This window comes from Heptranchias perlo, chromosome 11 (assembly GCF_035084215.1).
Source record: "Heptranchias perlo isolate sHepPer1 chromosome 11, sHepPer1.hap1, whole genome shotgun sequence".
In the NCBI taxonomy this organism is placed as follows: domain Eukaryota; kingdom Metazoa; phylum Chordata; class Chondrichthyes; order Hexanchiformes; family Hexanchidae; genus Heptranchias; species Heptranchias perlo.
Window position 1 is genome coordinate 39,603,618 of NC_090335.1, and position 16,012 is coordinate 39,619,629.

Consider the following 16,012-nt stretch of genomic DNA (forward strand, 5'->3'; position numbering starts at 1 on the left):
GCTCCAACCCGTCCACTTCCGGGTTCCCCAATTCCCCAATTAAAGCCGGCGGGATGGCAATTCACATACTTATTTAGATAGTTGAGGTCCTTGACAGACCTCATTGACAGGAGATTTTGGCAAGGGTGCAATTTTCAAGTATCCTCAGCGTGTTTCCCGTGCTGTGGGAAACACTCCCTGTTGAAGCAGACGTGTTTCAGCAGCAGCCAGCGGGAGATGCAAAGGATTATTTGACAGGTTGGGGGAAAACCTCATTTATTGCAGCAGGGCACTCTGTCACTTCAGACAAAGTTTTGGCCGCAACACCTTTGTCTTTCCACTCAAAATTATTAATTTATACCCTAAACTCTGCTGTGCAAACAAATTTACCGACTTTGCGGACCCCCTCAAACTCACACTGTCAGAATGGGGGCGCCATAGCTGCATTCATCACTTCATCAGAGGACGAGCAACATCACCAGCCTCGCCAGTCAAGCCGTCCGCCTTCTTCACGTGGAGCTCCACAACACAGTGCTGCGCCACAGACACCTGCACAAGAGCACAGAGGGCAACAACAGAGAGAGCGGCGTCGCAGGAGGCACTACCCTCGCCACAGTGTCTACAGACCCAGGCTCAGCTTCCTGGACCTCTCTGAGGAGCAGTGCATACGGAGGCTCAGAGTCAGTCGCCAGGTAGTCGTGGACATCTGCAGTCTCCTTCATGCAGAGCTGCTCCCGGCTGGCCCGAGCAGCATCTTCTTACCTATCGCTGTCAAAATCACCACTGCCCTCAACTTTTTCGCCTCCAGATCCTTCCAAGATGCCACTGGGGACATCGCCGGGGTCTCTCAGTCGTCTGCACACAAGTGCATAAGGCAGGTCACCGAAGGCTTGTTTTGCAGGGCCTCGCACTATATCAACTTCCCCATGGATGACCTCAGCCAGACGGAGAGTGCAGTTGGATTCCATGCTGTGGCTGGCTTCCCACGGGTGCAGGGTGTAATCGATTGCACAATAATCATTGGTATAACGACAGCCACATCGCTACCAGGTCTACAACTGAGCAGGCTATAGGGCTGCTTAAGATGTGCTTCAGGTGCCTTGATCGTTCTGGGGGAGCGCTTCAATACGCGCCACACAGAGTTGGACGCATTATAGTCGTCTGTTGTGCCCTGCAGAGAGCAACAGAGAGAGGTGCTGCTGGAGGAGGCCCCATCCACATCTGCCACCCATATTGAGGAGGAGGAGGAGGAGAAGCAACCCATGAGCAGAACAGCGGCTCACCTGGCTGCTCGTGAGGCCAGGGAGTCACTGATACGTGAACAGTTCTCCTAACATCAGACTGTGTGAAGAGTCCAGTCCTCACCACCTGGACAGAGGAGCGGCCACACCAGCCCCCTCCCCCGCCCCCTGTACAGTGGTGCAACTACACATACACCCACTGTAGAGTGACCCAATGGGTGGCATCAAGTGTGGGTGTTCATGGTGAACCTCATGAAAGGGATTTATGGCACAAGCCAGTCAAGAATGGGCAAGACATGGCAGTAGTGGTGATAATAAGATTTATTGTGAGTGGAAAAAAAATTAAATATAAATAAAAAACATGACAAAGCGTCAAACACCCTTATGCATCCCCTTTGTCCTCACACAACCTTTGCCTTACGCTTCCAGCTACTCCTACGTGGTACTTCCCCTGTGGCTGCAGCAGAGGTAGTGGCAGGTTGCTCTTGTTCATGCCCTGATAATTAGATGCTTTGGGCCGACGCCCTCTGGGTTTCGGTGCCTGTGAGGGCCCCTCCAAAGACTGTTCCACTTGCACCTGCAGACTCGACCACCTGGAGAGGAAACAGCATTGTGGGTACTGGTTGAGAGGGGGGAAATGGGTGAGACGTGGAAGCGCTTTGAGTGGCGTCCCTGCTTCCATGTCCCCTTTCGCCATCATCCCTCTCCTGGGCCAGGCCCACATCACTCCTACCACTCTGCTGGATGACAGTTTGGAGGACATGTGTGAAGCCTTGTAAGGCCAGTGCTCGTGTACCTGTCTGCCTGTTTAAGGCGGCAGAAAGTTGCTCACCCTGAGTCCGAACGGCCGTTGGGGATGGTGATGTGGCCAACTGCTGAATGCATTGGTTTGGGTGAGGCTGACCATGAAAGAGATACATCAGAGGGTGAGTATGAGACATTGCCATGACACACTATGAGGATTGGGTTGAATGGTAGTGGTGGGATGAGTACTGGGGAGGTGAGTAAGTGCAGGTAAGTTGAGGATGAGGTTTGAGTGAGTGGGTGTGAGGGGTGATGTGACAGAGTTGGCAGTGCAGAAGGAGTTGTGGGGTGGGGGCGGTGATGTGGAAGACGGAGTGTAATAGAATGAGTAAGTGTACTCACTTTGGCTGACCTAGTTAGGTCATTGAAGCGCTTCCTGCACTGGATCCAGCTGCGGGATAGGTTGCTGCTGCTGCTGACCTCCTCTGCCACCTTGAGCCAGGCCTTCTTGGTGGCAGAGGCAGGCCACTTCCTCCCGTCCGCAGGGTAGAATATCTCTCTCCTCCTCCTCACCCCATCCAGTAACACCTGGAGTGAGGCATCATTAAACTTGGGAGCAGCCTTTCCCCTGGGCTGTTCCATGCTGCTCTTTTGGTTCTTTGCTGCAAGAGCAGCACTGGAGAACTGCCCCTTTAAACAGGGCTCCTCCAGCTGACAGCCTGCGATGCGGGTGCGCAGTCTGCCTGTTGCGCTGGAAACCCAGAAGCCAACTAAGTGGCTTCAATTTACCCGCGATTGCGTGCGGAACACACCGATTTTACTGGGCGCGTTACCCACGCGTCCAGTCGCCGCCCCCCCGCTGCCAACCCGCCTCCCTGGTAATATTGGGGCCAATGACTCAGCATCCACAGCCCTCTCGGGTAGAGAATTCCAAATAGTCACAACTCTCCGAGTGAAGAAATTGCTTCTCATCTCAGTCCTAAATGTCCGACCCCTGTTCTGCTGAAATCTTTCCGGTGAATTAGCAGCCTGCATTTGGCTATTTTAGAATCCACATAAGCATTATATACTGTTATGAGAAAGAAAACAAAACTCCCCAATATTTTATAAAAAACAGATGAAGAAAATCATTAAAATGCCAAAAATGAACGTAAGCAAGTACTAAAATGTATAGTAAAACTGGAAAGTAAATAAAGGCTAAAAGGCCTCAGACCCTTGAAAAGTTACAATGCCTTAAGAACCTTCACTTAGTACACTTCAGGAGGGTAAGCAAGAGCACCCAGCCTAACTCCAACCCAACTCCAACCCACATAAATGGAATATCACATTAGGCTTCGCCTCAACGCATTACAATATTTAGAAGGAGATATGTCTAATTTAAAAAAAGCCTGGTTTAAGCCTGTCTAAAAGATCTACTAGAAAATTGCACTTGTGATTAAGGTTGCACAGATCTGTCTATGAATTTAAGACAGGTTTTCTGATTCTCTGGTGCCTGTTCTGATCCTTCGCCACTGGAGAAAATCTCCGATTGTGCATCAGTTTGTTTGCAGTCTTGTCTGGCTGGAGTCCCAGATCAACACACACGGAATTATATATGCTGGTTCTTTCACACCCCGATCAGCCTCACTGTCAACTTCCCTTTGTGAATTAAATGTTAACATTCTCACCAGATAGAAGCAGAGGTGTTACTGGTTGGTGAGACAGAGAGTTGATAAGCCTCTCCTAAATGTTATTGAACAGAGGTGGTGGCGGGGATGGGGTGGGGGGGACATCTGAGATTATTTGAATGTTTAAATATCATCTTAACAGTGGGATTTTCAACACCATCTCCAAATTTTCACTTTTTGTCACATATCTGCTCTGCTTACATTGTTCAGTCTGTTTCTCAATGCTTTGTGTAATGTTTCTTAAAAAAAAGCCTTCAGTTCGAAATAAGAGTCAGTATGGTAGATTCTCCACAGGGCTAGGGAAATTGGAGTAGCAACTCTGTGGTGAGCACAAGACTCACTCGTTTCGAACAGGGTCAATCTCCTGGAATTTTCTTGGGACAGCCCTAATTACACATTCTTGGCAAGCTCCCTGTTGAAGAGCTTGCCAAAGGGAGGAGACAGAAAATTACGTGCACCAGCAGTTCTTAAAGAGGCTGCATTTTCAGCAAGGTTCACTACTCAGGAGCAGGATCATGGCCAATTTTCCCTCTCACTAATCCAATGTGTTTAGGCCATTTTTACCACCCCAACCACTGTCTAGGCTGAGATCAGCTAAATTAGCATAGAAATTATATTAAATGAGACTTACCCAATTCTTCATTATTATCCTTTCTGAAAAGAAAGAAAAAATAATTAATATACCCTCAGTTATGCAAGACTAACTTTCATCTAAATAATTTAACTTGTCCTGCCACCTTCAAAGCTTTGTGCACATATAGCCCCAAGTCGCTCTGTTCCTGCACCCCCTTTACAATTGTACCATTTAGTTTATATTGCCTCTCCTCATTCTTCCTACCAAAATATATCACTTCACACTTCTCTGTGTTAAATTTCATCTGCCAAGTGTCTGTCCATTTCACCAGTCTGTCTATGTCCTTCTGAAGTCTATTACCATCCTCCACATTGTTTACTACATTTCAGAGTTTCGTGTCATCTGCAAATTTTGAAATGATACCCTCTATACCCAAGTCTAGGTCATTAATATATATCAAAAAGAGCAGTGGTCCTAATACCAACCCCTGGGGAACACCCTGGTACACTTCCCTCCAGTCTGAAAAACAACCGTTCACCACTACTCTCTGCTTTCTGTCCCTTAGCCAATTTTGTATCCATGCTGGCACTGTCCCTTCAATCCCATGGGCTTTAATTTTGGTAACAAGTCGATTTTGTGGTACTTTATCAAATGCCTTTTGAAAGTCCATATGCACAACATTAACCGTACCATCCTCATGAACCCTCTCCGTTACTTCATCAAAGAAGCATATGGTTTCTTCAAATTTATGTTAGCTGTTTTAAAATTGGTATATAAGAAAATCTCATTTTTCAATAAAAAAAACCACAAAAGTAAACAATATATAATTGAATTAATATTGCTTTTAGTTTAAGTTTCAAAAAACATTTTCATATTTAATTTAAAAATGTAAATCCTTCTGATAATTGAAAGCTTGAGGATTCACATTCCTTGTTAGTATTGTAATCAAACTCCACTCATTTCTTTAAATTCATATTCTTTGCACATTTCTCATACGCATGTGAATGTTTTTCTCCGTTTTAGCCAGTTCACACAGAATTCCCCTATTTTTTTTTAAAATAGTGTAATGAGATATTTTACATCCACCTGAGAGGGCAGATGGGCTTTAGTTTAACATCTCATCCAAAAGACAGCACAGCACTCCCTCAGTACTACAGTAAAGCTTCAGCCTAAATAGGTGTTCATGTCCCTGGAATGAGTCTGTGAACCCACAACCTTCTAGGCTTAGAGGCATGAGTACTACCACTGAGCCAAGGCTAACATGCACCGCTAACTTGACTATTTTACTGATTATACTGTGGCTTTTGAGTCAATGCAATGTGACAGCTGTGCTGTGTTGCCACAATAGCTGAGAAGAGTGCGATTCAAGGTAATAGAATAATCTGGAAACATGACTAAATATAATCTATCTTTTCTTCATATAATAAATAAAATAATTTTAAATGTTTAAGTCAAGTTTTTTTATGATTTAAAAGGGCAGTGACAGCAGCTTATTTTGTTGAAAGTATTATCGAGTTACATCGAAACCACAAAGCAGAAACAGGCGATTCAGCCCAACTGGTCCATGCCGGTGTTTATGCTCCACATGATCCTCCTCCCTCCCTACTTCATCTAACCCTATCAGCATACCCTTCTATTCCTTTCTCCCTCATGTGCTTATCTAGCTTCCCCTTAAATTTATCTGTACTATTTGCCTCAACTACTCCCTGTGGTAGGCATTCCACATTCTAACCACTCTTTGGATAAAGAAGTTTCTCTTGAATTCCCTATTGGATTTATTAGCGACTATTTTATATTCATGACCTCTCGTTTTGGACTCTCCACAAGTGGAAACATTTTCTCTATGTCTATCCTATCAAACCCTTTTATTATCTTAAAGATCTCTATCAAGTCACCCCTCAGCCTTACATAGAAACATAGAAAATAGGAGCAAGAGTAGGCCATTCGGCCCTGCTCCGTCATTCAAAATGATCATGGCTGATAGTCTAACTCAGGACCCTGTTCCTGCCTTTTCCCCATATCCCTTGATCCCTTTAGCATTAAGAAATATATCTATCTCCTTCTTGAATACATCTAATGACTTGGCCTCCACTGCCTTCTGTGGTAGAGAATTCCACAGGTTCACCACCCTCTGATTGAAGAAATTTCTCCTCATCTCAGTTCGAAATGGCATACCCCGTATCCTGAGACTGTGACCCCTGGTTCTGGACTCCCCAGCCATCGGGAACATCCTCCCTGCATCTAGTCTGTCTAGTCCTGTTAGAATTTTATATGTTTCAATGAGATCACCTCTCATTCTTCTAAACTCTAGTGAATATAGGCCTAGTCGTCCCATTCTTTCCTCATAAGTCAGTCCTGCCATCCCAGGAATCAGTCTAGTAAACCTTCGTTGCACTCCCTCCATGGCAAGGACATCCTTCCTCAGATAAGGAGACCAAAACTGCACACAATACTCGAGATGTGGTCTCACCAAGGCCCTGTATAACTGCAGTAAGACATCCCTGCTCCTGTACTCAAATCCTCTTGCATTGAAGGCCAACATACCATTCGCCTTCCTAACTGCTTGCTGCACCTGAATGCTTGCTTTCAGCGACTGGTGTACAAGGACACACAGGTCTCGTTGCACCTCCCCTTTTCCCAATCTATCACCATTCAGATAATAATCTGCCTTTCTGTTTTTACAACCAAAGTGGATAACCTCACATTTATCCACGTTATACTGCATCTGCCACGTTCTTGCCCACTCACCTAACTTGTCTAAATCACATTGGAGCCTCTTTGCATCCTCCTCACAGTTCACATTCCACCCCAGCTTTGTATCGTCTGCAAGCTTGGAAATGTTACATTTAGCTCCCTCATCCAAATCATTGATATATATTGTGAATAGCTGGGGCCCAAGCACTGATCCCTGCGGTACTGCCTGCCACCCGGAAAAAGACCCGTTTATTCCTACTCTGTTTCCTGTCTGTCAACCAATTCTCAATCCATGCCAGTATATTCCCCACAATCCCATGTTAATTTTGCACACTAACCTCTTGTGTGGGACCTTATCAAAAGCCTTCTGAAAATCCAAGTACACCACATCCACTGGTTCTCCCATATCTATTATTCTAGTTACATGCTCAAAAAACTCCAGTAGATTTGTTAGGCATGATTTCCCTTTCATAAACCCATGCTGACTTTGTCCAATCCTGTTGATGCCTTCCAAGTGTTCTGTTATCACATCTTTTATAATAGACTCTAGCATTTTCCCCCACTACTGATGTTAGGCTAACTGGTCTGTAATTCCCTGTTTTTTCTCTCCCTCCTTTTTTTAAATAGTGGGGTTACATTTGCCACCATCCAATCTGTAGGAACTGTTCCAGAGTCAATGGAATTTTGGAAGATGATCACCAATGCATCCAATATTTTCAGGGCCACTTCCTTTAGTACTCTGGGATGTAGATTATCAGGCCCTGGGGATTTGTCAGCCTTTATCCCCATTAATTTCCCTAGCACTATTTTTTTTTAATAATACTGGTTTCCTTCAGTTCCTCCCTCTCACTGGACCCTTGGTTCCCTATCATTTCTGGCAGGTTATTTGTGTCCTCCTTTGTGAAGACAGAACCAAAGTATGTGTTTAATTGTTCTGCCATTTCTTTGTTCCCCATTATAATTTCCCCAATTTCTGACTGTAAGGGACCTACATTTGTCTTCACTAATCTTTTTCTCTTGACATATTTATAGAAGCTTTTACAGTCAGTTTTTAAGTTCCCTGCTAGTTTACTCTCATACTCTATTTTTCCCCTCTTCATCAATCTCTTTGTCCTCCTTTGCTGAATTCTGAACTGCTCCCAATCCTCAGGCTTGCTGCTTTTTCTGGCAATTTTATATGCCTCCTCTTTGAATCTAATACTATCCCTAATTTCTTTTGTAAGCCACGGTTGAGCCACCTTTCCGGTTTTATTTTTGAGCCAGACAGGAATGAATAATTGTTGTAATTCCTGCACACGTTCTTTAAATATTAGCCATTGCCTATCCACCATCATCCCTTTTAGTAAAGCTCCCCAATCGATCATAGCCAACTCGCACCTCATACTTTCATAATTTCCTTTATTTAGATTCAGGATCCTAGTTTCGGATTCAACTACTTCACTCTCCATCTTAATGAGGTGGAGATGCCGGTGATGGACTGGGGTGGACAAATGTAAGGAGTCTTACAACACCAGGTTATAGTCCAACAGCTTTATTTAAAATCACAAGCTTTCGGAGGCTTCCTCCTTCATCACCTGACGATGGAGGAAGCCTCCGAAAGCTTGTGATTTTAAATAAAGCTGTTGGGACTATAACCTGGTGTTGTAAGACTCCTTACATTCATCTTAATGAGGAATTCGATCATGTTATGATTGCTCTTCCCTCAGGGACCCCGCACAACAAGATTGTTAATTAATCCTTTCTTATTGCACAATACCCAGTCTAGGATCACCTGTTCTCTAGTTGGTTCCTCAACGTATTGGTCTAGAAAACCATCACATACAAATTCCAGGAATTCCTCGCCCACAGCATTATTGCTAATTTGGTTTGACCAATCTATATGTAGAATAAAGTTGCCCATGATTATAGTTGTACCCTTCTTGCATGCATCTCTAATTTCCTGTTTAATGCCCTCCCCTACATCCCCACTACTGTTTGGGGGCCTATAGACAACCCCCACCAACGTTTTCTGCCCCTTGGTGTTTCTTAGCTCCACCCATACAGATTCCACAACGTGATTTTCCAAGCCAATATCCTTCCTCACTATTGCATTGATTTCCTACTTTACTAACAACGCTACCCCACCTCCTTTCCCTTTTTGCCTGTCCTTCCTAAATATTGAATACCCCTGGATGTTCAGTTCCCATCCTTGGTCACCCTGCAGCCATGTCTCCATAATCGCAACTATATCATAACCGTTAATATCTATCTGTGCTGTTAATTCATCTACCTTATTGCGAATGCTCCGCGCATTAAGACACCATGCCTTTAGACTTGTCTTTTTAAAATTGCAAGTCATCTTAATTTTATTTTGCACTATGACCCTATTTGTTTTTCACCCTTGTTTTCTCTGCTTTCCACTATTGCTTCTTCCCTTTCTGTCTTTTGTTTCTATCCTTGTTTCCCCCTCCTCTGTCTCCCTGCTCAGGTTCCCATCCCCCTGCCGTTCTTGTTTAAACCATCCCCAACAGTACTAGCAAACACCACCGCGAGGACATTGTTCCCGGTCCTGCTCGGATGTAACCCGTCCCGCTCGGGTGTAACCCGTCCCCCTTGTACAGGTCCCACCTTCCCCAGAACCGGTCCCAATGTCCCAGGAATCTAAATCCCTCCCTCCTACACCATCCCTGCAGCCACGCATTCATCTGGTCAATTCTCCTGTTCCTATACTCACTAGCACGTGGCACTGATAGTAATCCTGAGATCACTACCTTTGAGGTCCTGCTTTTTAATTTTGCTCCTAACTCCTTAAATTCACCTTGCAGGACCTCATCCCTTTTTTTTTAAACCTAGATCATTGGTACCGATATGGACCACGACTGCTGGCTGTTCACCCTCCCCCTCCAGAATGCCCTGCAGCCGATTAGTGACATCCTTGACCCTAGCACCAGGGAGGCAACACACCATCCTGGAGTCACGTTTGCGGCTGCAGAAACACCTATCTGTTCCCCTTACAATTGAATCCCCTATCAATATAGCCCTGCCACTTTTCTTCCTCCCCTCCTGTGCAGCAGAGCCACTCGTGGTGCCATGAACTTGGCTCTTGCTGCTTTCCCCTGATAAGCCATCTCCCCCAACAGTATCTAAAGCGGTATATCTGTTTGAGAGGGAGATGGCCCCAGGGAACTCCTGCTCTACCCGCCTAGTCCTTTTACTCTGCCTGGCGGTCACCCATTTCCTTTCTGCCTGTGTAATCTTTACCTGCAGTGTGACCACCTCACTGAATGTGCTATCCACGTAATCTCAGCATCATGGATGCTCCACAGTGAATCCACCCGCAGCTCCAGCTCTGAAATGCGTTTCTCTTTTCTAGAGAAAAGAGCCCCAGCCTGTTCAGCCTTTCCTGATAATGATATCCTCTCAGTTCTGGTATCATCCTTGTGAATCTTTTTTGCACTCTCTCCAATACCTCTATATCCTTTCTATAGTATAAAGACCAGAACTGTGCACAGTACTCCAAGTGTGGTTTAATCAAGGATAGAATCATAGAATGGTTACAGCACTGAAGGCGGCCATTTGGCCCATCAAGCCCGTGCCGGCTCTTTGTAAGAGCAATCCAATTTGTCCCACTCCCCCATTCTTTCCCGTGGTCCTGCTATTTTTTTTCCCCTTCAAGCCTTTATCCAATTCCTTTTTAAAAGCCATGATTGAATCTGTTTCCACCACCCTTTCAGGCAGCGCATGCCAGATCATAACTACTCACTGTGTAAAAAAATGTTTCCCCATGTCGCCTTTGGTTCTTTTGCCAATCACCTTAAATCTGTGTCCTCTGGTTCTTGACCCTTCCGCCAATGGGAACAGTTTCTCTTTATATACTTTATAGAAACGCTTATTGATTTTGAACACTTCTATCAAATCTCCTCTTAGCCTTCTCTAACCTTCTGGAACCATTCTAGTAAATCTTTTCTGCACCCTCTCTAAGGCCTTCACATCCTTCCTAAAGTGCGGTGCCCAGAATTGGACATGATATTCCAATTGTGACTGAACCAGTGTTTTATGAAGGTTCAACATAATTTCTTTGCTTTTGTGCTCTATGCCTCTATTTATAAAGCCCAGGATCCCATATGCAGGTTTATACAAGTTTAACAAAACTTTTCTGCTTTTCAATTCTCTCCCTCTAGAAATAAACCTCTAGTGCTCGATTTGCCTTTTTTAATGGCCTGATTAACCTACATTTGAACATATTATTTATTACATACTGAAAAAGTGTCATGAAAAGGTAATCCCTCATTCACATCTCCAACATCTTTCTCTCTCCCTGTCACAATCTTCTTTGTCTTTCTCTGTTCTAGCAATACTATTATGTTCAGAGGAGCATTGACTTTTCCTCTCTTGTTCTGCCCAAGTGGCAAATATTCTCTCTGGCTCCTCTCAACATACTCACTTTAACCAGTCGCAGAAACTCAAAACATTTCATTCCCTTAGCTCCTCGGTCTTTTCTTCCTGCTAGCTCCAAGCATCAGCGAATCACTACTCCCTGATTGATCTTCTTTCCTCTCATTTTTCTGATGGTGTCCTGCATTATTAGCCTTGGTTCTTTACCTTAATTTCTTGATTTAAAAACATTTTAAAATATTTTAAAATGGCACAGATGCAAATATAATGATTTTCTAACTCAGCAATAACTATTCCTTTTGCATCAGAAGCAATAGTCATCTACCTCAATTTAAAAGTATTTTTTATATTTAATCCATTTGAAAATATTTTATAATACTTGGCATCTTCCCCAGCATGGTTCACAGTTCACTTCAGGGAACAGGGTACAGGAGTAGGAATTCTCAATTTCGCCACTAACAACAGTGAGCGCTGTTGAGCTCACCATTCTTTTTTAAGCAATTTCTGGGCCAATGACTCATCTGTATAGCCTTCAGGCTGGTTGGGAAGCAGCTTTATTCCTCATTAGTGCCAGTGTCCCTTCCCCCAGCCATTTAGTGGCTGTCTGTATGTATGTTGGGCAGTCATTTGTTCTGGTTTCTCATGGGCCTGCTTTCCCAGAATTCAGTGTTAACCCTACATGTTTCCCAGAATTCCATAATGCAGTTCAAGAGCTCACTATGCTATAGCTTTCGAGAATGCATTACTGTGGTTTGGTGCACCCACAATGCTAAACACTGTTTAGAAAAGATTTATAATAAGCTTTCATAAATGTTATAGTCTTATTTCCACTTCAACTTACAAAAAGCTTTAGAATATTTATTGTCATTTCTCTTCGGTGGCACGAGGCAACCCATATCGTCCACTGCTTTTCATCCAGTAGAACATGCTCTGGACTGTTTCCATAGCAAAGTCCCCTTTTATGTGGACAGGTCATTAACTTGACTCACAACGTCCTATCAGAGAACCAGCTAGATGCGATAGGGAGGTCCCATTGGACGCGAGTACTCCACTGGATGCTAACCCAGTATTCAGTGACAGGGACTCTCGTCTCTGGTCACCGGGGCTGTCTGGAATGGGCCTCGAACCCATAACCTTTCAACTCAGGAGGCAGGCATGCTACCACTAAACCAAGGTTCATTCCCTTTTTTTTTGTCATTTACTCCTACAATAACTTATAAACATATATAGGGGTATATTCTCATCCTTTTCTAAAGTTGTGTTGGTAAACCATATTGTTGGTCATGTCTAATGCTACTGGTTTTGTGCTAACCACGAACAACGGAAATGGGTCAGTCAGGGCACACCTGCTACGAAGTTGAATGTCACATTTCTGAAGCAGTTAACTGTTGTCTAACTGGTAAAAATGACAAAAATGTAGTAAATCCAGCTGTGAAAAGTGAAGAGCTGACAGTTTTCTAAGTGATTGGCTAAAATGTTTGCAAACCCTGGTCGATGCCATTCCCGACCTAGCCTTAATCATCGGCGAGAGTTGAGCTAATAAATGGGATGTGGTTGCTGCCCCTGCAGTCCTCCCAAAAATCCCCTACTTTCTCAACAATAATTACCAGTTATGCTGACTGTGCCCTTCTCACAGCTTACTCCCATTCTGAATGAAACATCATTGAGAGATGATGTGGAGATGCCGGTGATGGACTGGGGTTGACAAATGTAAAGAATCTTACAACACCAGGTTATAGTCCAACAATTTTATTTGAAAATCACAAGCTTTCGGAGATTATCTCCTTCTCTCGCTCACCTGACGAAGGAGATAATCTCCGAAAGCTTGTGATTTTCAAATAAAATTGTTGGACTATAACCTGGTGTTGTAAGATTCTTTACATACATCAATCATTGAGAGATGTTAAGAAAAACATCATTGCACCATCAGTTACAACAGCTATGGCAGCAAAAAGGGCTATTAGATGCTCCTATGGTCTTTTCTGGCCTTGAGATTTTCTGTGTTACCATATTAGGGTGCACCAATAACAGAGCCTCTGCCCTGAACAGTAGCCTTTCCCCAGGCTCTCTACCTCCACACTCAGCCACGTCAGGCCCAACGCACAGCTTCCGCCTAAGCCTCCATCCATACCTGCAGCCTTATACCCACACCCAGGCCTAGGCCCCCAGATACTGACTGACCTGGGGCCCAGCCTGCAGCTCCATTCAGAATCTGTCTTTCCCTCTCGCCCCACCAGACCCATAGCCTGGCTTCATCCCAGCCCCATAAGTAATGACACAGCAGACGTACTAGTAATTTACCTTTCACCTATAGCAGCGGTTTTGAAACCTTTAGGTGTGAACGACTTTTGGTAATATTCACAAGCTCTGCTAACTTTTAAAAGATTGTTTTGCTTTGGGTAATCAACACTATGATACCATTGCAATAAATGTTTTTTTTTTAATCAGTATATAGCTAATAAGTTAACTAAAAAAAGAGAAATACAGAAATCTATTAAGACAGAAATCTGATGCTATCAAGGAAAATAAATGACATGTAGACTTAGTTCTTAATCCTGCACAGACTGTTGGGATGGATTTTTTGTCTCCTTTGCTGGCTTCAATAAAGTGAAGTAAAATTAGTTTTAGAAGTTTACCTGCCAGGAATTGGCAGTTGAGGAGAGAGCAACATAAAACTGCTCATAATTGGCACTGATTTGGGATTTCTCACTCAGACAGGCCCAAAGACTGAATGGTGTGAGATACTGAAAATTCACACCGCGATAGGAGATAATCTTCCAAGATTAGGTCCATAGCACATCGTTGGTGCTCTGAAGAGTGGAAGGAGTTTAATCTGCCTTATACTGCATGTGCTGTTTGATACAGACACTCTGAGTACATCAGAAAACATACAATCAAAAGATAAATAGATAAAATGAGTTGGTGTCAAAATGATTTTTTGTAACATTTAAGCAAAGCCAGCAATTACTTTATTGCATCTACTCCTGTCAATTTTGACAACACATTTTCTACTTACAGCATCCTACATACTGCAATAAAATTGACGTAGGAATATTAGGCAGAAAAACTTCTTTGGCTTACTAGGCTTAAAATGCTTTATTTTAAACATAGCTAAAAATGTCCTTTTCCTCACAATGCCTGATTCAGACCAGTAAATGATGCAGTTAAACAATCCCCTACTGTGTTGGTAAACTTATCTGAAACATCATGAATATGCTGCACCTGATAACATCAGCTGCACATGCAACTGCGGGGTACCATTTGTGCAGAATCCCCTCTCAGTGAATTACTTGGGCTGAACTGCAAGCAAACTAAAACCACAGCCCTAACCAGGTGACACAATGCTAGTACTTAATTTTTGCAGCAACAGCATTTGGGCATTTTTGCAGCAACAATGATGGGCATTATGGAGGGAAATGCAGAGAAGAGCGGGTGATTGTTGGCAGAGTCCAAGAGGGCAGCAGCGGGTAGGATGAGCAGGAAGGGGAAGGAGGTTGGCGTGCTGGGTGGGAAGGTCTGTGAGAGATGATGGGGCATGTGAGGTTGCTGCTCGTAAGGAGGCAGTGATGGATGACTCGATGGGCCCTTTGGAGAACACCGAAAGAGCACAGAGGGAAACTGTGGGCTTATCCAGGAGGGAGTCAAGCCTGGGACTTTTTTTTTGTGCAAAAAATGCTTTAAGGCGTTTTCGCACTCTCTCCCATTCCCCCACTCTAATCTTTCTTGGTTTTCAAATTTTAATGCTTGATTGTTGGGATAATATTGAACTCAATAAAATCTCCACATCCATAACCTTCAAAATACTCTTTAAAAAGTTCAAGATCGAATATCACAAATACAGTCAAATGTCGCAACGTAACTTAGCTGTGCCAACGTAATCTGAACTCCCTGTGTCTATTTGACTGCTTATTTTGGCTGCCGCTCCGGACCCGAGCCTATAACTTCTATTTCCCTTTTCTCTTCTCTTCCCTTCCCTTCCCTTGACCCCCTAGGGCCCTGCTCTCCTGTCTCCTCCCCTTCCTGTCATGCTACCTTTCATTTGCTTCCCCCCCCCCCAATCCCTATTCCAAGCCTTCGCTATTCCTCTGCCTTCCTACTCTCCCATCATCCCAGGCTTGACTCCCTCCTCGATAAGCCCAGAGGGAAGCTGTGTCTCTCTCTGTGTTCTCCAAAGGACCCATCGAGTCACCCATCACTGCCTCCTTAGGAGCAGCAATCCAAAATGCCCCACCATCTTTCACCGACCTTCCCAACCAGCACGCCCACCTCCTTCCCATCCGGCTCATCCCACCCACCCTCCCTTCTTTGACTCTGCCAACAATCACCGCTCGCCTCTGCATTTTCCTCCAGAATATCCATTCACTTAAACAGGGTCCTTGATATTCACAACCTTATTGTGGATAATTGCACTGACATTATGGCTTTGACAAAAGCTTGGCTTATGGGTGTCAACACCTTTCCCCTTACTGAAGCCACCCTGCCTGGCTATACTTCCCACCACCTGCTCTGCCCAAACTGCCATAGCGATGGTGTGGTCGTCATCATCAAATCACACCTGGGTCTCTTTTCCCCTACTCCTCTGGCACATTCTCCTCCTTCAAGCACTTCAACTTGTTCCACCAAGTTCATCTCTCTCAAATCCTTGCTTTCTACTGTCCTCCCAAACTGCATCCTAAGTTTCACACTGAGAAATCCTCACTCCTTTCCTCCCTTTGCCTCTGCAGAGTGACTCCTCATCC

General features: G+C 44.2%; 1 protein-coding gene across 1 annotated transcript in view; it reads right to left on the bottom strand.

Annotated features, from left to right (window-relative positions):
- Positions 1-16,012, bottom strand: part of si:ch211-214p13.7 (uncharacterized) — a 50,642-nt gene that overhangs the window by 20,262 nt on the left and 14,368 nt on the right. The window contains exon 2 of the mRNA XM_067992823.1: positions 4,263-4,285. Within this exon, the coding sequence (XP_067848924.1) occupies positions 4,263-4,285 (23 nt within the window). The remainder of the gene's footprint in view (positions 1-4,262; positions 4,286-16,012) is intronic.